Source organism: Micromesistius poutassou (genome assembly GCF_964030765.1).
Source record: "Micromesistius poutassou genome assembly, contig: SCAFFOLD_2982, whole genome shotgun sequence".
Lineage (NCBI taxonomy): Eukaryota > Metazoa > Chordata > Actinopteri > Gadiformes > Gadidae > Micromesistius > Micromesistius poutassou.
This window is the reverse complement of record NW_028179182.1, coordinates 23,449-48,140: the sequence shown is the minus strand read 5'-3', so window position 1 is coordinate 48,140 and position 24,692 is coordinate 23,449. Positions and strand designations below refer to the sequence as shown.

The window sequence follows — 24,692 nt, the reverse complement described above, 5'->3', positions numbered from 1 at the left end:
GAATAAGAACGGCCAACATTTCTTCTGCCTAAACAAAGAGGAACGGGGAGACGTTGCGTCCTTGTTGAAGCCCTCTATTGACGGTGAAGCGAGGGGGGGGGGGGTGCTCCTGAACTAGTGCTGCCGTTGTAAAATGATTCTGTTATGTTACAGAATCGAGGTCCAGATCCGTACATATGCACGACTTTAAACAGGAGCTGATGTTGTGACGTATCAAACGCCTTGTAGGAGTCAGGGGATAAAACGACCCCTTTGTCCTCTAGCGGACGGCTGTGCTCCTGAAGGTCGCGCACTAGCCTCATATTGTTACGTACAGACCTGTTGCTCCTTTGAACCGTTTTAATGTGTCAGTGTAAACGTAGGTTAGTCATTTATAATCGTTGTTTAATAGTGAAACTGGACGATATTTATCTAAAAATAGATCTAAAATAGATAGATTAAATCTAAAATATAATCACAATCTTAACAACAAGCGTGATGCTGTTAGGTTTATTTTATTACATGAATTGCGTTTCTTTGAACACCGATCTGGGTAACCTGCGGCGTGATAAGGAGCTACGGTAACCATGGGGACGATATATCCCGCCCACCGGTGGAGCCGATACCGGATATCCGGATCTAGACTTCCTCCTCCGTGGGCGGGTCATTGTGTACAGTCCGACCAGCAACTTTAAACGCAAGTATTGAGTTGGAGCTTATGTTTTAATTTGCAGACGAGTCTAACGTTGCTCTACTCCCGTTTTCTACACACGACGTGTTTTAATACAGTTTCATGTTTTTAGAGCTTAACCGAAGTTCAACTCGTATGAATTCGCCTTCCTGGCCACAGAAAATATATACTGCGCGCAGTTCTCGTTTTGTCCACCAGAGGGCAGGCGTTGACCGACTGAATATTGGCGTGTGTGGGAATATTTTTAAATTTATAACTTATTGTATGAAAAAAATCAAAACTTTAAAAACAGCGGTGTTCGTCTTGTATTGTGGCCTGTAATGTGTAGTTATATATTTTAATTTTTAGAGATTAAGCGAAGTTCAACTCGTTCCTGACCACAAAATATATGCTGCGTGCAGTTCTCGTTTTGTCCACCAGAGGGCAGGCGTTGACCGACTGAATATTGACGTGTGTGGGAATATTTTTTAATTTATAATTTATTGTATGAAAAAAATCTAAACTTTAAAAACAGCGGTGTTCGTCTTGTATTGTGGCCTGTAATGTGTAGTTATATATTTTCATTTTTAGTGATTAAGCGAAGTTCAACTCGTTCCTGACCACAAAATATATGCTGCGTGCAGTTCTCGTTTTGTCCACCAGAGGGCAGGCGTTGACTGGCTGTGAATCAAAGCGTGTGTGGGAACGTTTTTAATCTGTAACTTTATTAATATAATTATAATAAAATAAATATTATTATATAATTATTATATATTATTATACTCATTAAATAATAATATAATTAATTATTTAATAAGGTGCAGCACATTTCTCCTATAAGAGCACAGACTCCTCCTTGTTCCGCCAGTAACCAATCACAGGGCTTGCCTGTTTTGCCAAAGTCATTTGTCTTGTGGCACGCAGCTGCTCACCCAGCGCAGATAAAGCGTCGTCCGTGTAATTAATGAACCTCTGTTGATTATAATAAACGCAGTTCATCCGGTCTGCGTTCTTCACCAGCCCGATCATTGGGGAGAGAGCTTCAACCCCTCCTGCTCCCTGGTTCCTAGCCTTGTGTTTATGGGCTGCTCCCCTGGGTGGTTCAATCTACGCTCCGTTTGTATTTCTGGCTCCCAGCATGCACCTGAGAGACAGGAAGAACTACGCCTCCCAGCATGCACCTGAGAGACAGGAAGAACTACGCCTCCCAGCATGCACCTGAGAGACAGTAAGAACTACACCTCCCAGCATGCACCTGAGAGACAGGAAGAACTACGCCTCCCAGCATGCACCTGAGAGACAGGAAGAACTACGCCTCCCAGCATGCACCTGAGAGACAGTAAGAACTACACCTCCCAGCATGCACCTGAGAGACAGGAAGAACTACGCCTCCCAGCATGCACCTGAGAGACAGTTAGAACTACACCTCCCATCATGCACCTGAGAGACAGGAAGAACTACACCTCCCAGCATGCACCTGAGAGACAGTAAGAAGTACACCTCCCATCATGCACCTGAGACACTAAGAACTACACCTCCCAGCATGCACCTGAGAGACAGGAAGAACTACACCTCCCAGCATGCACCTGAGAAACACTAAGAACTACACCTCCCAGCATGCACCTGATGCACCATAGCAACGCATGATACACTGCACACACTGGGATTGGGATCACTGCGACCACTCGGAAGTGATCCCAATCCCGTGTGTGTGTGTGTGTGTGTGTGTCCGGCCGTCTGTCTGTGGTTTCTTTCTACAACGGACACAGAGACACTGAGGCACCGCCCCCCCCCCCCCCCCCCCTAACCAAAACCCAGGGAGGAGGTCCCAGAATATTATCAGAACAACATTAATATTATTATTATATTATTATTATTATTATTCTTAAGGCACTTATGTAACATTATTTAGTAATAAAAGGAGAATGATGATGGGCTGAACACACGAGAACATTCAGTTGGATCCACTGAGTTGTTTATTAAAATTATGCTTCATTAACAAATGCAACAGAAAAATAGTCCCTTACATGTACACAATAAACACAAGGACTGAAACAATAGAAGCTGCAGACTTTACTAATCATAAACAGGTGTGCACGTATCTTTAATAACTGAACATGTTCTGCTGCCGTTTGGTTCCCAACAGAACACCAGGAATCAATACTCAGTTTAAAGTCATTTACAACACAGACCTCCTGGTTATTATGAATGAAATATAAAACCTGCTTTAAATCAGGTTCCTTTGGCACCGAGCTGCTCTATTCACACTAACACTGAAGTAATGCATACTAGCCTTTCATGGCTCACAGTAAAACAAACAATCTCTCTTAACCTCTTGTTGTTCCTAAGGTCAGTCTTAAACTGCAAAAGACCCGCCTTCTTTGCTGAAGGTCTAGTCAGTGTGTCTGACAGACACGGTCATAGCACTAGAGGAGCAAGTAAAGGACAGCTAGCTTTACCCAGACCGAGGTCCAATCTACTGAAAAATACCATCATTTACACAACTATTTCATTATGGAATGAACTACCAAAAAAACATACGTTCTAGCAAAAATAGCAAATACAACTTTAAAAAGTCTGCAAAAAAATCATGTGGTCCATAATGTATATACATTTTTAATGTTGTCATTTCTTTTTGTAGCCTTCATATCTTTTTTAAACTTTTTTATTAGTCTATTTCTATTTGAGTTTGACATAAGGTCAAACAAGTGATTGTCTGTTGTCTATATTTGATGTTTGGGACCCAGGAAGACTAGCTCTCTCTCTGGTGTGTTGCTAATCGGGATCCTAATGAATCTAATCTCATCTAAATCATCCTTGTTAGGATTAGGACAAAAGTGATGATCAGAGCCCTGGAGAATAAAATATGGTAATGTCTGAAAATGGACAAATATTGTAGCATAAAAAAAACATGTGATTTACCAACAATAGGTATTTAATATACATTTCAAATTAAAAATGAAATCTTAACAAAACCTGCTCAGGTAACCCTATGGAAGATCTTAAAAGTCTCTTCCTTTCATGGTTTACCAGCATCAACTTTTAGGAAGCCCCATAAAAAGGAGGGGGAGAGGGAGACGGGGGGAGGAGGGGGAGAGGGAGACGGGGGGGGAGGAGGGGGAGAGGGAGACGGGGGGGGAGGAGGGGGAGAGGGAGACGAGGGGGGAGGAGGGGGGGAGAGGGAGACGAGGGGGGGGAGGAGGGGGAGGAGGAGGGGAGGGGGGGGAGACGAGGGGGGAGGGGAGAGGGAGACGGGGAGGAGAGAGAGACGGCGGGGACGGAGGGAGAGGATAGACGAGAGAGAAAGAGAGCGAGGGATAGAGAGGGAAAAAAGAGACAGAGACAGAGAGACAGGGGCGTGGGAAGTAGGGGTGCGGCAGGTGCAACAGCACCCCCTGGTGGCAGAGCTTCAGAATTTTTTTTTTTTGTTATATCTTCTAAATATCTCTTTGGTTCCAGGACATTTTGTATGTCACGTTTGGGGAACGGGGCGAAGAGAGGGATGACAATCTCAACTATCCTCACTGTTCATTGACCTATCAGATTTGCGTGGACGCGACAGTGATCAGCCTAAAGCCGCGCTCACGCCAAAAGAGACGGGGCGGCGCCGATCTGTACAAAGTCAACGTATAGACGCGCTCCGGGTGACAGGCGCCTGGAACGCCTCCGTTAAGCCCACAGACCTTACGTGGACCGTAACCCCCCCCCCCGCCCCCAACAACTTGTTTTGTGTGTGTCTGTGTGTGTGTGCCCGCCCCGCCGCCCTTTTTTCTTTCTACAACCGACACAGAGACGCTGAGTCACCCTCCCTCCATACCCTAAACCCAGGGAGGAGGTCCTCCTGGGTGAAGGTGGACCTGAAGGTGTGGATGTGTGTCAGTGAGGACCCTCCTACACCTCGGGACACTCTGTAGAAGGACAGAGTGCCAGCAGGCCGGTCCAGATACACTCCTACTCTGTTAGAGCCAGCGGAGGGGAGACGTATGACTGTCTGTCTACCGTTGTACCAGGCAGAGTAACTAGCATCATGACGACAAAGACTCCAGGACTTGTTGTTCCATCCAAGCTCGTTGTCATAAGCCTCTCCTCTCCTTGTGATTCCTCTGTATGTCACTCCTATATCAACACCTCCTTTCCTCTCTACCTCCCAGTAACAGCGGCCAGTCAGAGCCTCTCTACACAACACCTGGTCCCAGTAGTCAAATCTCTCTGGGTGATCCGGATACGACTGGTCCTCTCTGACCACCGTCACCTTTCTGTTGTCCTTAGACAGAGAGAGTCGTCTGTGGGCTGTGTTTGGGTCCAGTGTGAGTTCACAGGCATCTGACGGGAGAACAAGACATGATATTATTCATAATTCCCGAGATATTCCAGGTTATTCGCCCAAAATCCCCCCATTCATTTGCATTGGAAAATTTAAAAAATGCTGATTCATGCTTGAGCCCCCGCAACCCGACCCCGGATAAGGATGAGGATTTGTTTTCAGTTGGTATATATATATATATATACACATATATATATATATACATATATATATATACACACATATATATATATGTATATATATATATATAATTTTGTATATGTGTATATATATACACATACATTTATGAATATATATATATATATATATATATATATTTATAAAACGGGTGGCTTAAATCAAGCGATCTGATTGGTTCCCAACTGTTGTATATTGAGCGTATACACACAGCTATGACGCCCGTTCAGTTTACAGAGTTCAGTATCACTCCGCGCCTAACTTGAACTGTTGTTTATTTATGTATAAAAGCAATAGCATAGTTCACTGAAGCCTAAAAACATGTTGATTGCTGGAGGGGGTGGAAATGTTGTAAAGCAATACGCACACGGTGAGTGAACTGCTCGATAGTAGGCTAAATTGCCGGCGAACCGACCTACCGTCTCTAGCCTTCTCTCTGAAGGACGCTACAGTGTGTTGCATAGCAACCGCCGTACACTTTGCCGGCAGCCAGGAGGGACTACTTTTTTGTATTCGTTAAAAAAAATGCTTTTCCGACTTTCTAGCTTTTTCAAAATTGAGGGTGTCTATGACTTTCATTTCGCCATACATACGTAACCGTTTTATAAAAGCAATAGATCACTTCAGTCAGTGGTATACGGTCATTATACCACAGTGAAGGGGGTCGCCGCCCCTCCGCTGCGCGTCGGGACGGACAACGCCCCTTAACTGTGGTATAATGAGCGTATACCACAGCCTGTCGTGATCTATTGCTTAAATATAGTATATAGATATTTATATATTATATTATATAATATCATATTATATATAGAGCTCCAGGAGTCGCAAACGGCAACAATCACTTTCTCCTCCAAGCTGCGGTTCACTGCGGAGTGCAGGGAACGGTTGGCCCGGCTGGTTGAACGCTGATTGGCTGTTTTACGTTACTTCCCCCACGTTACTTCACCCAGGGAGTGAACGCTGATTGGCTGTCTCACGCGAATACCGCGTCAAAGTTGAAATATTTCAACTTCAGCTAAATTTTTCGCGCTGCAAATCCTCATGAACGTGCTCGCCCATGACAGGGCAAAATGTCGCGCCGTCAATCAAATCTTGCCGCAGGTTTTTGCCATGACAAATTTCGCCGATTCGCGTCCCTACGTTGACTTTGTATGGAATCGTGTCGCGCCGTTGCGTTTGGTGTGAACACACAGTTACGTCCTTGCGGACCCTCCTTGCGTCCACCACAAGGGCCTGACGTGCGCCTCCCAAAGAATGTCACCTTCCGTCGAGGCGACGCAGCAGCGAGGGCTGTGATTGGTCCGCTCACTAAAACCTGACGCAGAACCATAAAGGTTCACGTCAAAGGTGTTGTCAATTGATCGCACAATTTGCTGTGATTAATCACGATCAATTGCTTTTTTTCTCTTAAAGGGACACTGTAGCATTTTAAGAAATGTATTAGCTCTTCCCAGGTTTAAAGAGCTAATGAAGGATTACGATTTTTCAAAAGGACTCTGAAGCTGCCTGCTTCCTTATCAACAGGTAAGTCAATGTGTCTAAAGTCTAAATTACAAGCCTTTCTCATTGCTTGGTTGTGTAATTCATTACATAGGCAGCATAACAGTAGAACATGTATAGTTAACAGCCTCATTGGTGGATAGCAGCATGGTTAATGGTAAATGAACTGCATTTATACAGCGCATTTCTTGTAACCAGTGGCCACCCAAAGCGCTTTACAATATTGCCTGACATTCACCCATTCATACACACATTCACACACCGACGGCGGCGTCAGCCACGCAAGGCGACAGCCAGCTGGTCAGAGCAGTTAGGGTGAGGCGTCTCGCTCAGGGACACCTCGACACTCAGCGAGGAGGAGGAGCCGGGGATCCAACCAGCAACCTTGCGGTTACCAGCCAACCCGCTCTACCCCCTGAGCTAATGCCGCCCTGTTCATTGGCCGATCAGTTTTACCTCGACGCCATGGCAACCAGCCTGAGACTATAAACGTTACATGGACCCCCCCCACCAACAACTCCGCCCGCACGCATCCCCGGACGAAAACAACTTCCCGCGCCTGGTGTGTCTGTCTGTCTGTCTGTCTGTCTGTCTGTCTGTGTCTGTGTCTGTGTGTGTGTGTGTGTGTGTGTGTGTGTTGTGGCAACCTGGTGATAAAACATATAATACATCAAAATGTTCGGCATGATGAGCTTATTACACACACGTAACCTTCCAAGATATTAAACTTTTGAATTTCCAAAAACACACACATTGCACCAGCCTTCAAAGGGACACCTTTGTAAACAACAGACTGAACGATCTGAGCTCACATACAGGCTGGAGATAAATTGATGAACCATAGTGTCGTGATGAATCAAACTAAACAGACACTTACACTTGTTTAGAGCTGGTTTCAGCCTCCACACTCCACCGTGCTCCACACTGGGGGGGGAAACAAAGTGAGAACAGCATGTTGAAACATTCACCTTCATCATCTGCTGTCTTTTCACTCTCTACACAACATGAGTTACAGCTGCCTTTTCAAACCACTTCATCTAGCAGCGGCTTGAACCCTTGTAGGAGACTTTGTCCCTGAGTGGAGAGCTGTCCTCTCCATACCTGAGAGTGTCCAGTCTCCAGCGTGGATCCTCCAGTCCAGCAGAGAGCAGCGCAGCTCCAGAGTCTCCTGGGTGATTGTAGCTCAGGTCCAGCTCTCTCAGATGGGAGGGGTTGGAGCTCAGAGCTGAAGCCAGAGAAGCACAGCTTTCCTGTGTGACCAGGCAGCCAGACAACCTGTGTACACACACACACACACACACACACACACACACACACACACCATTTATTCTATCTAGCAGTTTGTACCAAATTAAACACATTTAGAAAGTGTATTCATTCCATATGGAGGACAATAAGATATTGTTCTATTAGAGTCAGGAGAAGTCCGCTGTGTTTGGTACGCTAAGACCGTTTATCCACAGGTTCTAACATTGTGTAGAACCAGGGAGTGTTTTGCCAGCAGGGAAAAGATCAACAGAAATGCATCGGACATGAGCAGCACTACACCAAACTAATATGATGTTAATGTAGCAGCATAGAAATAGGGTTGCCTTGCTGCAGTTAATTGCGTCAGCTGACCACTAGGGCGGCAGTACATAAGTACGGCCCTCCTTCTTGTGCTCTCACTGATGCATCATTTCCGGGTCAGGTGTTTGCCCGTGCAGGTAATGCTCCGCGCCCCTGCTGCGGCTACTGATTCGTTTCGTTTATCACTGTGTCCTCATGCTCAAAGCCGGTGTGTTTTCACTGCAGAGCAGCGACTGCGTGCTCCGTGCTCCGTTTAGTCGCTGGTTCTCTCGAGCGGTAAGTGTCCTCTCTCTCTGTGTTACACCAAATGCTATCCTGTAGCTAATGCTAGTGTGGTCACAGGTAGATGTCCCCTGCCGTGTGTCTCTCTCCCTCCCTCCCTCTCCCTGTGCAGGTTTGCTACCTTAAATCTAACCTCCAAAAGCCTTGATAAATGTAGCTTAGCCATACTAATTTTATGTTTATTGACAGGGAACGCTCATCAGCTGGCCGAAATCTATAGATTTATCTGATTTATCTGACTCCGCCACCAGCTGATTGGGGCCGCTGCTGCTTTGTACACAGCTTTTGTCTATAGCTTTGTCTACAGCTTTGTCTGCTGTTTGTCTCTGCTGCTAATCACACCGTTTGTCTCTGCTGCTATATACAACATTGTCCCTTGCTTTGTCTCCGGCAGCCACTTATTCCTTGCTGCTCTGTGCTGCTTGGTGGTGCTGCTGTTGCTGGCTTTTGGCTACAGCCGGCTTGCATGGTGGACTGCCGACACCACACTTTTAACCTGTTTATCCCTTTAATTTGAGCTGAATGATTTTGAGGAGTTAATCCCTTAATTTTGTTTTGTTTTCTGTACTTTATTATTTTGTGAACTATTTCCTGCTTTATGTTGTATATTGCTTCATACATTTTGGGTTAATTATTTCCGTTGTAACTTCCTTTATGTTTCCTTCTCAGTGGCTGCAGGCTGGTGGTGGTGCTGGTGACGTGGGTGGTGGTGTCCCTCATTCTTGTGTGCTGTGCTTCCTTGGATTTGGTGATACCAGTGTGTGACTGCCACGTGTGTCTGGGTGAACCCTTTCCCTTTAATTTATTCCTGTTGAGTCCCCTTCCCCTTCACCTGCTCTTTCCCCACCAGTAGGCCTCAGCCCCTGATTAGGCTCCTTGTTTATTAGTTGGGATGAATGCTCATTTTTGTGATAATATATATATTTTATTAAACAAAGTATTTTTTTAAACTGGGAACCACGTGTCGAGTGGAACGAACCTGTGTTTTTGATCAATGTCAAATAATATATAATAATTCCTTGGGTGCAATTCCCAAGGTGGCGTTGTCGAGCAACCTAAGATTCACATTGAGAGCCTCCACACCGCCACATTAATAAAGGACATCTTTACTGTTCAATATGTTTCACTTTACCACGGCCAGTGATGTTTTAGTGGTGAGGGGTACATTATATTCAGATCACAGCACGGCTAAAGCCTCATCACCATGTCTACACTAATGACAACTCCTCAGCTCTCATCAGATGACCAGAGTTACATAACGTATAACATACATAACATACTAGCAGTTAACAGGTCAACAACCCCTAACCCTCACATCAGCTGGCCAGAGTTACATCACGTATAACATACATATCAATATTGATAACAGTCCACCTAGTCGTGGATCATCCCTTACATATTAAACAACCCCAAGACGTAGTTTGAAGAAGAGGCTGATAACTGACCTGAGAGTTTCCAGTGTACAGTGTGGACTCCCCAGTCCAGCAGAGAGCAGCTGCACTCCTGAATCCTGCAGATCATTGGTACTCAGGTCCAGCTCTCTCAGACTAGAGGAGTTGGAGCTGAGAACTGAGGCCAGAGAAGCACAGCCTTCCTGTGTGATCAGGCAGCCAGACAACCTGCACACACACACACACACCATTTATTCTTTCTGGTTGAGAGCAGTTTGTACTAAAGTAACCACATTTATAAAGTGTATTCATCATTCCATTTGGAGGACAAGTTTTATAAAATATATTTTCTATAATATCGAAACAGAATTTCAATATAATTTATACTTTATTCAGAATCACAGTTTAAGTTTAATATGGCTTCGTTTTCAGTTGGTCTCATTGATTTACGTTGACTCTAGAGCGTGAGGACGTTCAGGCAGTGTTGCCAGATTGGGCGGATTTTCCCGCAGATTAAAGAACGTTAATATCACAATAAAAAATGTGACGCAGTTTAAATGGGTTTGCGTTGACGCCGTTCATAACGCGTTTCACTGACAGCACTAATATTAATATTACTTTTTATTTCAGTACTATGAATAACATGTATTACAAGAATACATGTTATTCATAATACTGAAATAAAAAGTAGATCTACAGAGATGTTTTGTGGGTAATTATACGTTTTATTCCAATATTATGTATATTGTGTTGTGAGGAGAATGAATAACCGAGTGAGCAGGAAAATACTTTTCGAGCACGAGAACAAAGACGGCATTTGTCCGCGTCACTTTACGTGCACTTTTATGGATCTAAATCTGTTAAATGTCTTCTGATATTGAACCTTGTGGTGTAACTGTTTGTCCATTGAGTAAAACTGACCTGAGAGTTTCCAGTGTACAGTGTGGACTCCCCAGTCCAGCAGAGAGCAGCTTCACTCCTGAATCCTTCAGATCATTGGTACTCAGGTCCAGCTCTCTCAGACTAGAGGAGTTGGAGCTCAGAGCTGAGGCCAGAGAAGCACAGCCTTCCTGTGTGATCAGGCTGCCAGACAACCTGCACACACACACACACACACACACACACACACACACACACACACACACACACACACACTTATTCTTTCTGGTTGAGAGCAGTTTGTACTAAAGTAACCACATTTATAAAGTGTAGGCCTATTCATCATTCCATTTGGAGGACAAGTTAAAGCTTTAGAAAATATGTTTTTTATAATAATATCGAAACAGAATTTCAATATCATTTATACTTTATTCAGAATCACAGTTTAAGTTTAATATGGCTTTGTTTTCAGTTGGTCTCATTGATTTACGTTGACTCTAGAGCGTGAGGACGTTCAGGCAGTGTTGCCAGATTGGGCAGTTTTTCCCGCAGATTAAAGAACGTTAATATCACAATAAATAATGTGACGCTGTTTAAATGGGTTCGCGTTAAAGCGGTCATAACGCATTTCACTGACAGCACTAATATTAATATTACTTTTTATTTCAGTACTATGAATAACATGTATTACAAAAGAATACATGTTGTTCATAATACTGAAATAAAAAGTAGATCTACAGAGATGTTTTGTGGATAATTATACGTTTTATTCCAATATTATGTATATTGTGTTGTGAGGAGAATGAATAATCGAGTGAGCAGGAAAATACTTTTCGAGCACGAGAGCAAAGACGGCATTTGTCCGCGTTGGGGTGTCAGTTGCGTCCTGCTTCACTTTACGTGCACTTTTATGGATGTAAATCTGTTGAATGTCTTCTGATATTGAACCTTGTGGTGTAACTGTTTGTCCATTGAGTAAAACTGACCTGAGAGTTTCCAGTGTACAGTGTGGACTCCCCAGTCCAGCAAAGAGCAGCTTCACTCCTGCATCCTTCAGATCATTGGTACTCAGGTCCAGCTCTCTCAGACTAGAGGAGTTGGAGCTGAGAACTAAGGCCAGAGAACCATAGCCTTCCTGTGTGATCAGGCTGCCAGACAACCTGCACACACACACACACACACACACACACACACACACACACACACACACACACACACACACACACACACACACACACACACACACACACACACACACACCATTTACTCTTTCTGGTTGAGAGCAGTTCCTACTAAAGTAATCACATTTATAAAGTGTATTCATCATTCCATTTGGAGAACAAGTTAAAGCTTTATTGATACTTTATGGAGACAAAGCTGTGTCACCCTGTCTGAGAACAGGAAGAGGAAGTGGGGAGATGACATCATCACAGACAGTAGAACTTCCTTCACATGGATGTGAAACAGGATCTTAAACAAATGCTCCTTTCACAATAGCTACAAATCAGATGAGATATTGTTCGGTTATAGTCAGGAGAACTCTGCTGTGTTTGGTACGCTAAGACTGTTTCTTCATAGGTTCTAACATTATGCAGATCCATGGAATGTTTTGTCAGCAGGGAAAAGAGCAACAGAAATGCATCAGGCAGGAGCAGCACTTACTGGAAGCTAGAATAACCAGTTTGAAGAAGAGGCTGATAACTGACCTGAGAGTTTCCAGTGTACAGTGTGGACTCTCCAGTCCAGCAGAGAGCAGCTTCACTCCTGAATCCTTCAGATCATTGGTACTCAGGTCCAGCTCTTTCAGACTAGAGGAGTTGGAGCTGAGAACTGAGGCCAGAGAAGCACAGCCTTCCTGTGTGATCAGGCAGCCAGACAACCTGCGCACACACACACACACACACACACACACACACACACCATTTATTCTTTCTGGTTGAGCGCAGTTTGTACTAAATTAACCACATTTATAAAGTGTATTCATCATTCTATTTGGAGGACAAGTTAAAGCTTTATTGATACATTATGGAGACAAAGCTGTGTCACCCTGTCTGAGAACAGGAAGAGGAAGTGGGGAGATGACATCATCACAGACAGTAGAACTTCCTTCACATGGATGTGACAGGATCTTAAACAAATGCTCCTTTCTCAATAGCTATAAATCAGATGAGATATTGTTCGGTTAGAGTCAGGAGAACTCCGCTGTGTTTGGTACGCTAAGACCGTTTCTTCATAGGTTCTAACATTATGCAGATCCATGGAGTGTTTTGTCAGCAGGGAAAAGAGCAACAGAAATGCATCAGGCAGGAGCAGCACTTACTGGTCTAGAATAACCCGTTTGAAGAAGAGGCTGATAACTGACCTGAGAGTTTCCAGTGTACAGTGTGGACTCCCCAGTCCAGTAGAGAGCAGCTTCACTCCTGAATCCTGCAGATCATTGGTACTCAGGTCCAGCTCTTTCAGAATAGAGGAGTTGGAGCTGAGAACTGAGGCCAGAGAAGCACAGCCTTCCTGTGTGATCAGGCAGCCAGACAACCTGCACACACACACACACACCATTTATTCTTTCTGGTTGAGAGCAGTTTGTACTAAAGTAACCACATTTATAAAGTGTAGGCCTATTCATCATTCCATTTGGAGGACAAGTTAAAGCTTTATAAAATATATTTTTTATAATAATATCGAAACAGAATTTCGATATCATTTATACTTTATTAAGAATCACAGTTTAAGTTTAATATGGCTTCGTTTTCAGTTGGTCTCATTGATTTACGTTGACGCCAGAGCGTGAGGACGTTCAGGCAGTGTTGCCATATTGGGCGGTTTCCCGCAGATTAAAGAGCGTTAATGTCATAATAAAAAAATTGACGCCGTCTAAATGGATTTGCGTTAACGCCGTTAATAACACGTTTCACTGACAGCACTAATATTAATATTACTTTTTATTTCAGTACTATGAATAACATGTATTACAAAATAATACATGTTATTCATAGTACTGAAATAAGAAGTAGATCTACAGAGATGTTTTGTGGATAATTATTAGTTTTATTCCAATATTATGTATATTGTGTTGTGAGGAGAATAAAGTGAGCAGGAAAATACTTTTCGAGCACGAGAGCAAAGACAGCATTTGTCCGCGTGGGGGTGTCAGTTGCGTGCTGCTTCACTTTACTTGCACACTTTTATGGATCTAAATCTGTTAAATGTCTTCTGATATTGAACCTTGTGGTGTAACTGTTTGTCCATTGACTAAAACTGACCTGAGAGTTTCCAGTGTACAGTGTGGACTCCCCAGTCCAGAAGAGAGCAGTTTCACTCCTGAATCCTTCAGATCATTGGTACTCAGGTCCAGCTCTCTCAGACTAGAGGAGTTGGAGCTGAGAGCTGAGGCCAGAGAAGCACAGCCTTCCTGTGTGATCAGGCAGCCAGACAACCTGCACACACACACACACACACACACACACACACACACACACACACACACACACACACACACACACACACACACACACACACACCATTTATTCTTTCTGGTTGAGAGCAGTTTGTACTAAAGTAACCACATTTATAAAGTGTATTCATCATTCCATTTGGAGGACAAGTTAAAGCTTTATTGATACTTTATGGAGACAAAGCTGTGTCACCCTGTCTGAGAACAGGAAGAGGAAGTGGGGAGATGACATCATCAAAGACAGTAGAACTTCCTTCACATGGATGTGAAACAGGATCTTAAACAAATGCTCCTTTCTCAATAGCTACAACTCAGATGAGATATTGTTTGGTTACAGTCAGGAGAACTCTGCTGTGTTTGGTACGCTAAGACCGTTTCTTCACATGTTCTAACATTATGCAGATCCATGGAATGTTTTGTCAGCAGGGAAAAGAGCAACAGAAATGCATCAGGCAGGAGCAGCACTTACTGGAAGCTAGAATAACCAGTTTGAAGAAGAGGCTGATAACTGACCTGAGAGTTTCCAGTGTACAGTGTGGACTCCCCAGTCCAGCAGAGAGCAGCTTCACTCCTGAATCCTGCAGATCATTGGTACTCAGGTCCAGCTCTTTCAGAATAGAGGAGTTGGAGCTGAGAACTGAGGCCAGAGAAGCACAGCCTTCCTGTGTGATCAGGCAGCCAGACAACCTGCACACACACACACACGCACCATTTACTCTTTCTGGTTGAGAGCAGTTTGTACTAAATTAACCACATTTATAAAGTGTATTCATCATTCTATTTGGAGGACAAGTTAAAGCTTTATTGATCCATTATGGAGACAAAGCTGTGTCACCCTGTCTGAGAACAGGAAGAGGAAGTGGGGAGATGACATCATCACAGACAGTAGAACTTCCTTCACATGGATGTGAAACAGGATCTTAAACAAATGCTCCTTTCTCAATAGCTACAACTCAGATGAGATATTGTTCGGTTACAGTCATGAGAACTCTGCTGTGTTTGGTACGCTAAGGCCGTTTCTTCACATGTTCTAACATTATGCAGATCCATGGAATGTTTTGTCAGCAGGGAAAAGACCAACAGAAATGCATCAGGCAGGAGCAGCACTTACTGGAAGCTAGAATAACCCGTTTGAAGAAGAGGCTGATAACTGACCTGAGAGTTTCCAGTGTACAGTGTGGACTCCCCAGTCCAGCAGAGAGCAGCTTCACTCCTGAATCCTTCAGATCATTGGTACTCAGGTCCAGCTCTTTCAGACTAGAGGAGTTGGAGCTGAGAACTGAGGCCAGAGAAGCACAGCCTTCCTGTGTGATCAGGCAGCCAGACAACCTGCACACACACACACACACACACACACACACACACACACACACACACACACACACACACACACACACACACACACCATTTACTCTTTCTGGTTGAGAGCAGTTCGTACTAAAGTAACCACATTTATAAAGTGTATTCATCATTCCATTTGGAGGATAGTTAAAGCTTTATTGATACTTTATGGAGACAAAGCTGTGTCACATATTATGTTTCAGGTGTAAAACTACTTCTATATTATGTTATTTTTAATATGCTCTTATGTGTACTGTTATACATTATACCTATGTTTTGTATATTATTATAATTGTATATTCTTCTAGTATGTTTATTATGTTGTGAGTAGAATAGTAATACATGTTATACAACCTACTTATGCATATTATTTTAACCTTATATTCCAGTTTTATGTATATTGTGTTGTGTGTATTGTTATACATGTTATAAGTGAACCTACAGAGATGTTTTGGAGGCTTTGACCACTGGCAGCAGCCTCAGAAGACCCTCCTCTGAAGCAGAGTATTTCTTCAGGTCAAACACGTCCAGCTCCTCTTCTGATGTCAGTAGGATGAAGACCAGAGCTGACCACTGAGCAGGGGAGAGAGATTCTCTGGAGAGACTTCCTGATGTGAGGTACTTTTGGATCTCCTCCACTAGAGAACGGTCGTTCAGCTCATTCAAACAGTGGAGCAGGTTGATGCTTCTCTCTGGAGAGAGATCTCCATTTAACTTCTTCTTGATATAGGACACTGTTTTCTCATGTGTGCATGAGCTACTTCCTGTCTTTCCCAGCAGACCTTGTAGAAGATTCTGATTGGTCTCCAGAGAGAGGCCCAGGAGGAAACGGAGGAACAAGTCCAGGTGTCCGTTCTTACTTTGTAAGGCCTTGTCCACAGCATTCTGGTAAAGTTTGAGCTTTTTTGTTTCTTTGTTTCTCACAAAAATAGACCAGAGCGATTGTCCTAAAAGCAGATTGACACCAGTCTCGATGAAGGACAGAAAGACATAAAGGGCAGCCAGAAACTCCTGGATGCTCAGATGGACAAAGGAGAAGACCTTGTCCTGGTAAAGCCCACATTCCTTTTTAAAGATCTGGGTGAACACTCCTGAGTACACTGAGGCTGCTCTGATATCGATGTCACACTCTGCCAGGTCGGCCTCATAGAAGATCAGGTTGCCTTTCTCCAGCTGGTTAAAAGCCAGTTTTCCAAGAGAAACAATGATCTCCCTGCTCTCTGAACTCCAGTGTGGATCCGTTTCAGCTCTCCCATGGTACTTCCTGTCCCTTTGTATGGACTGAAGCTTCAGAAAGTAGATGTACATCTGAGTCACGGTCTTGGGCTTCTCTTCTATCTGGGATTTTTTGAAGATGTCCTTCAGAACTGTAGCAGTGATCCAACAGAAGACTGGGATGTGACACATGATGTGGAGGCTTCGTGATTTCTTCACGTGGGAGATGATTGTGCTGGCCAGCGTCTCCTCTTTGAATCTCTTCCTGAAGTACTCCTCCTTCTGTGGGTCGGTGAACCCTCTCACCTCTGTTACCATGTCAACACACTCAGCAGGGATCTGATTGGCTGCCGCAGGGCGTGTGGTTATCCAGATGCGAGCGGAGGGAAGCAGGTTGCCCCTGATGAGGTTTGTCAGCAGCACGTCCACCGAGGTCGGCTTTGTGACATCTGTCCATGTCTGGTTGTTCTGGAAGTCCAGAGGAAGTCGACACTCATCCAGACCATCCAAGATGAAGACAACTTGGAACCGGTCAAATTTTAAGATTCTTGCTTCTTTGGTCTCAATAAAGAAGAGATGAAGAAGTTCCACCAAGCTAAACTCTTTCCCTTTCAGTGAATTCAGCTCTTTAAAAGTGAATATAAATGTGAAGTCTATGTCGTGGTTGGCTTTGCCTTCAGCCCAGTCCAGAGTGAACTTATGTGTCAAGATGGTTTTACCAATGCCGGCCACTCCAGTTGTCATTATTGTTCTACTTGGTTGATCTTGTCCAGGTAAGGGTTTAAAGATGTCTTCACATTTGATTGGTGTTTCCTCCTTGGCCGGTCTCCTGGAAGCTGTTTCAATCAGTCTGACCTCATGTTCCTTGTTGACCTCTCCACTGCCACCCTCTGTGATGAAGAGCTCTGTGTATAAGTCGTTCAGACCTGTTGACTGTCCTGCTTTAGGAATTCCCTCAAACACACCCCTGAACTCCTTCATCAAACGAAACTTGATTTTATTTTGGCACTCAGCAGATTCTAAATGAGAAAACAACAGGAGACTTCAGTTAGTAGATGGTGACATCATTGGAAACATATCAATATTTCCTATAAAATGATCAACTTCATGATATTTAGTGGCTTTATAACTTGTGGTTATCATTATCTTGCCTACATGAAGGAAATCAGTGTGAAAAAAAGCCCAGAGTCAACGAAGGACCACATTCCGAGGGACATCCACATGGCCCTCATTCCACCTCCTGACAGCCCTCTGAGATGAACCTGGTTTACTAGCAGAATTCAAGTGGATCCCTAAAACGATTAATTGCTCTATACCTGGCTCCACTCATCCTGACAGGAAAAGACGGGGAGGGCTTTATGAGGGCCACAAAGAAGGGAGCCCCCTTCAATTGTTCCATATGTTATGGCTAACTAACTCACTAACACAGTCACAGTCAAAGTTAAACATTGGCTGCTGTATGAGTGTATTAACCATATTCTTAAAGGAAGCCATTATCTTGCCCATATAAGGAAATAAGTGTGGAAAAAGCAGTCAATGAAGGTCTACATTCTGAGGGACATTCATGTGTCACTCACACCTCCTGACAGCCCTCTGAGATGAACCCCGGTTACTCTGCTGACTCCAAGTTGGCCCCTTAATATTTGTAAATGCCTCTATACCTGACTCACATCATCCTGAGTGGAAGAGACAGGGAGGACTTTATGACGGCCACAAAGAAGAATGGACTTTTCTTCCCCCTGCAGTCTTTCTCTCACTTAAGTTATACCTACTTATATGTTAAGGTTAACTAATTAATACTACAGTCAGATTCAAACACTGGCTGCTTTATGAATGTATTCCACAATCACAGACAGTGGTATTGTTGTTAATTGTTTGAATACATACTGATTGTTAAAGTACCTAACATGAGGTTAGGTTCATGTTCATTTAGGCTGGCTTTACACGACAACGCTCCCGGGTGAAACCGACAAAATATTTTATCAGATGTGCCTTTCATTTAGACGGCGACAGCGTTTTCGGGGCTTAAAAACGCAAAAAAATGAACCCACCCTCCAGAGTGGAAATCTTAAAAACGCTCCACTGTTGCGTTTCCGTCTAAAGGGTTAACAACGCAAAAGTGAGCTGCTCACACTGGCTCTCGTCCCGTACGCGTTTACGTCACATCCATGTGCAGTACAGGCAAACCACAACAAACATGTCGGATTTCCCACACTTTTGCGTCACTGTATGCACACAGATTTCGACCCAAAGACGCTCGTCTAAACGCGGAATGAAAAGTGGAAACGCAACGCCACTTTTGCGGTTTGTGTTCAGATAGTTGTCGTGTACAGCCATTTTTCTACTCAAGTCAGATCTGTTTGAGGTGCAGATATATTCAATTCAGCAGTCAATTCTGAAACAGTCAATTCATTGCAACATTACTGTAACATCAAAGGCTTCATCCAACAACAAATTTAATTGTACAAAAAAACATTAGACTGCTGCTGTGCTGTTCGGGTATTTAAATTATAATTATTTAACACTTTTCAACAAAGTAGGGAGAATGGCTTTGGATATGCAGTCTAAACAAATGTCCTGAAACGACAATAATTAATGGTTGGATCCCAGGAGATGAAAGGATAAAGAAGCCTCTGGTTCGTGTTAGGCCCTTGTCAGAATAAAGTGGGCAGGGCTTATTGAGAAAACCCATTCCTAGTTACAACTCACCCACACGATCAGCAGGGCTGGGAGGGAGGTCCAGGCTGATGTATAGTGTCTTGTCCCTCTTGAACATAGAATCAATCATCACCTGACTTGCTCTCTCCCCTTTCCCGATCACCATGTCGATCAGACACTGAGCTTGGTCCGCTCTGATCGTCTGGCCCTCCAACACAGTGTCCTTCTCGTTGGTACTCAACACTTTCTCCTGCCAAAGGTCATCCAGCAGACCTTTCAAAGTTGCTTCTCCGACACGATCCACAAATTCACTACGGATCCTTTTTAGCTCTGAAACTGAATCCAAAAGGCAATATTACATTTACAATGTTGTAGTCAATATAAATTCATCTTCGGCCTGTTTTAAAATCAAATAGCAGGCATAAATACAAAGATCCAAATGAACGACTCCGTTAGTGGTGATTGTGTAGACCAGTGGTTCTCAAAGTGGGGTACGCGGCGCATTGCCAGGGGGTCCGTGAAGAGTTTGCTACAAAATATGTAAAAAATAAAAAATATTTATTTTGCGTGCGCACACTGGAGAACTGCGCAAAGTCAGCTGACCGCAACGTCCGTTACTGTGAGACATCCTGTCGCTCCGACCCCCTCCCCCGACCGCAACCAAACACTCTCTACCCCCCCCCCCCCCCAAAGCCTTAAGGAGGAATCCACACATAATGGGAACATAACATGAAGCCTGATTCCAAACAAACTCAGGTGTTACAAGTTAGAATAAAGTCTTTATCTTTCAATCTTCAGCTTTCTCGACCTCTTTTAGTTTGTTAACGTGTTTTATCCACGACCTTGAGAAGTTTTACTCAGACTAATGATGGAGTCATGATATATCACCGCTGAGCACTAAGAACAGTCACAGACAGAGAGATCTTCTTCTTACCTCTTGTGACGGCCATGTTCCCCAGACAGAGTGGTTTTAGAGGTAGGACCCACCTCCTCTCTCTCCTCATTCATAGAAGACTGGAGACCTGGACACAACACAACTACATTTTGTTTCTGTGGATTATATTTGAGTAGCGAACGTGACATTTCTGCAGTAAAGACGTCCTATCCTTCTCCTGTCTGATATACTTATGCACTTTATTACTACTACTTTGTTTAGATCACATAAACACTCAGGGCCCGAGATAAACAAGCTTTGCGCCCGGCACAAATCTAAAAAGGGTTGGGCTGAAACCTGTAGGTGTGTTTTGGGCGTAACGTGCAATAAACCAATGAGAGTTCCACCTGCCATCCCCTTTAAGACCCAGCACATTTGACTTGGCAAGTTAATATTTTGACAGCGCGCTTGCAGTCTCCGCTGAGATAGATGCATGACCACATGAATTTCAAACTCTATCAATAATTCGTCATGTAAATTGCGGCAAAGGCAACTTAACACATATATGCGGACGTGGTCCTCGATGGCCGCAACTGTGTGTCTATTTAATGATATGCGCCAATACATTAACAAACATAGTTTGTTAGCAGTGTTATATACATTATCGTTATTGACTTGTGTTCATAATATGCATGTGTCCCCTGTTAATATACATCGCCATGGACTGTATTATGCGTTACGTTTTTAGTTTGCGTGTGTTTAGACAGATGGGTGCGCACACACACGCGCGCCAAGCATCACCCGCATTCATTCATTCTTTTAAACACTCACTCGCGGTAAAACTATGTTTTCTCACGATCAAATACTCATCAATCCTAAAAGTTATGGGCTTGTACATGATGTCTGTGTCAAGAACATATGTGTTTGATGTACAGTGTTTGCAGATGCATTGATTTAAAAGTAAAACTTACCGCTGTATCAGCTGTTCTTTCCTAAATCATTTAACCAACCATTTACCCTAAAACAAGATTTTGTTTTGGAAGCCTGGAATATACTTTGCTCGAATGTATTATTGTTATTATTATTATTTTAATGCATGCCATAGCCTACTATACGTCATTCATTCATGCAGCCCTATTGAAAAAATGTTTCCACAATCCACACGCTATTTCTATGCAGTTTCACATGTATGAATAATCTTTGATATCATAATATTTAAATCAGGTTAATAGTTTGCATGTTTGTGCTGTGTATAGCCTACGTGTGTGTAAGCGTAGGCTATGTTGTAGTTCTGACCTGCCATGGCACGTCAAAATAGCAACAACAACTGCGCTATCCGCTATAGACCAGGTATTTTTCGGTCAGTGGCTCAATTGTATTGGCGCATTTTTTTTTGCGCCAGAACACGCCCCTGCTTTTCGCCGACACGCCTCTCCAGGCGCAAGTGTAGTGGTGCATGGTTGCTGTGCGCCGGGTGCAAACTAGCAACGACACATGCGTTGGTGTAGAAAGTCAATTGCGCCGGGCGCAAGATAGGGCCCTCAATACGTCTAGATCACATACACACTCTATCACTATCTATGTCTAGATCAGATTCACACTCTATCACTATCTACGTCTAGATCTCATACACACTCTATCCCTATCTATGTCTAGATCAGATTCACACTCTATCACTATCTATGTCTAGATCTACACTCTATCACTATGTCTAGATCTCATACACACTCTATCACTATCTATGTCTAGATCTACACTCTATCACTATGTCTAGATCTCATACACACTCTATCACTATCTATGTCTAGATCTACACAATCTATCACTATCTATGTCTAGATTTCATAAACACTATCATTATCTATGTCTAGATCTACACACTATCACTATCTATATCTAGATATCCACTCTATCACCCTCTATGTCTAGATATCCACACTCTATCACTATCTATGTCTAGATCTACACTAGATCTATCACGCGAGTGTGGGCGGAGGGTTTAATATTGAATGATAAGTAAACCAAACAGAAAAACAATAAGAACATGGCCTGATACACTTATAAAGAAGGAGTATTCAGAGTGACTAAGGTCTACCCAGCCCAAGAGACAATCACCCATTGTTAACTCTCCATGGGGAGATTAAATAAGAGCTGGGACATACTGAATACAAAGTGGTACATCATCCGTTATTGCTATCAAATAAAAATGAATCATTGACAAAGTAGAACAATTATTAATTTGTGTTTCCATTTTTTAAGTAAAAACAACATTGAAAAAGACTGCCGTTTCCCCCCTTTTATCTGCCGGATGGTACGGTCTGACCACGACTGACTGTGAGCAGTTGATAACGCGGTGTCCTATCAGAGACGGCCGACTGTGATTAGTGTGGGAGGAAATGTTGCTCCCTCACAACGGGAACCAATGAAACGTCTCTTCCCCAGAGTGGAGTCACTGGCCTCAAGAGTGTAAAGATCAGTGTACTAAACCGTTATCGATGCTCATAAAACCAACAATAAGTCACTCATGTGACCAGTAAACCTCCACAACACACTACACATGTACAGTCCAAGAGACGGTCACAAGTCGTCCTTTCAGCTCAAAACAGGGAATGTTTGAATCCAAAGCGTTTTCCATTGGAACCCAATGTGAGTTCAGTTCCGTTCCTGGACCAGAGGCTCCTTATGAAAACGCCCTCAACACAGTGAAACTAGTTATTGATGTTCTGACCCATGTTCCTTTATTCAGACAGGTTGTCTCTCTGAGATCAATATCTCTTCTACAGCAGGAACCTGGGAACACTGAACCTGGACTGTAAACCGATTCATTTAGAACATATTAATACAGTGAGAATATATGACCCTTCATTAATCTGTCATTAATCAATCATTAACGAACTAAAGAGGATCACGCTGCTTTTAGACCGCAGTAAAGGGCTCTTTATGGTCCCACGTTCACGCAACGCAACGACCACGCAGACGCGTCCACACAGTCCTGAACCTTTGTGGTTCTGCGTCGGGGTTTTAGTGAGCGGACCAATCACAGCCCTCGCTGCTGCGTCGCCTCGACGGAAGGTGACAACTTTTGGGAGGCGCACGTCCGGCCCTCGCGGTGGACGCAAGGAGGGTCCGCGAGGACGGACTTGCCTTGTGTGAACGTGGGACCATGACCCGCCCTTAAGGGCGCACTCACACTAGGCCAAGTGTCCCTGTACCGTACTCAAGTACGACCCCCCCCCCCCCCCCCCCACTCACACTAGACCGAGTGTCCCTGTACCGTACTCAAGTACGACCCCCCCCCCCCCCCCCCACTCACACTAGACCGAGTGTCCCTGTACCGTACTCAAGTACGAACCCCCCCCCCCCCCCCCCCCCCACTCACACTAGACCGAGTGTCCCTGTACCGTACTCAAGTACGACCCCCCCCCCCCCCCCACTCACACTAGACCAAGTGTCCCTTTACCGTACTCAAGTACGACCCCCCCCCCCCCCCACTAAACAATCTCAACTGGGCCTGAGTGCGGTTGCCTCTTGTACACTCGGTTGCGTATCTTGCGTGTAAGAGCTGTCATTAAAACATCAATCATTAACTAACTAAAGAGGAGAACTGGTTTACCTGTACTCCTCACACACACACACACACAGACACACACGCACACACGCACGCACGCACGCACGCACGCACACACACACACACACACACACACACACACACACACACACACACGCACAGCCATTTACCAATAAAACATCCACAAGCAGATAAGATATGATCAACTTTATCAATCCCACACGGTGGAATCACTTGTTATTGCAGCTCAAGAGTCAAAAGCACAGAGAAAGAGAGATTAATGATTTATCTCTCACGTAGAGTGTCTCTCACTCTACGTCCCTCTCCCCCTCTCTCTCTCTCTCTCTCTCTCTCTCTCTCTCTCCCTGTCTCTCTCAGTCAGGTTTAATACTACAGCATATATTAATACTAATTATAATACTTATGACAGTGATATAGCTAGTCAGGTTTAGGATTTAGTATACATTAATACATTGTGAATACATGACCAATAATCTGAAGAAAACATGACATTAAGCAAACTGTACCTTAGCTTCTCTTGATGAAAACGCGTTCAGCCCCGCAAAGTCTGAAAATATAAAAGCACAAAAGCAGGGAGAGTAAGATGGGTTGAAGGAAGAGATTCAGGCGTTCACCAAAACACAAAGGAAGTGTTTAGAACGGAGACAGAACACTCACACGGTTCTAAAGGTTCTGAGAGTAAAGATTGAGCTGCTGCTCCTCAGTGAAGACAGATGGAATGAGGAAGGAGGCGTTGAACGACAGCTAACTCCACCTTAAACCTTTATGACGGTCAGGGCTGGGCTTCACC

The 24,692-nt window shown here is 43.9% G+C and overlaps 1 protein-coding gene across 2 annotated transcripts; it reads right to left on the bottom strand.

Annotated features, from left to right (window-relative positions):
- Window positions 1-2,607: 2,607 nt before the first annotated feature.
- Window positions 2,608-24,665, bottom strand: LOC311373050 (uncharacterized protein). Of its 2 annotated transcripts, XM_084489905.1 has the most exons (16): window positions 24,560-24,665; window positions 24,409-24,449; window positions 20,374-20,461; window positions 19,491-19,775; window positions 16,009-17,800; window positions 15,381-15,554; window positions 14,739-14,912; window positions 14,035-14,208; window positions 13,134-13,307; window positions 12,478-12,651; window positions 11,758-11,931; window positions 10,814-10,987; window positions 9,947-10,120; window positions 7,752-7,925; window positions 7,528-7,574; window positions 2,608-4,972 (listed from the first exon to the last, which is right to left on the bottom strand). In XM_084489905.1, the coding sequence occupies exons 3-16, from the start codon at window positions 20,441-20,443 to the stop codon at window positions 4,425-4,427; spliced, it is 4,308 nt and encodes a 1,435-aa protein (XP_084346031.1). In that variant the 5' UTR covers window positions 20,444-20,461; window positions 24,409-24,449; window positions 24,560-24,665; the 3' UTR covers window positions 2,608-4,424. The 2 variants fall into 2 exon arrangements, with proteins under 2 accessions (XP_084346031.1, XP_084346032.1); XM_084489906.1 differs by lacking the exons at window positions 9,947-10,120; window positions 24,409-24,449; window positions 24,560-24,665 and having other exon boundaries at window positions 20,374-21,998.
- Between the last annotated feature and the right edge of the window lie 27 nt (window positions 24,666-24,692).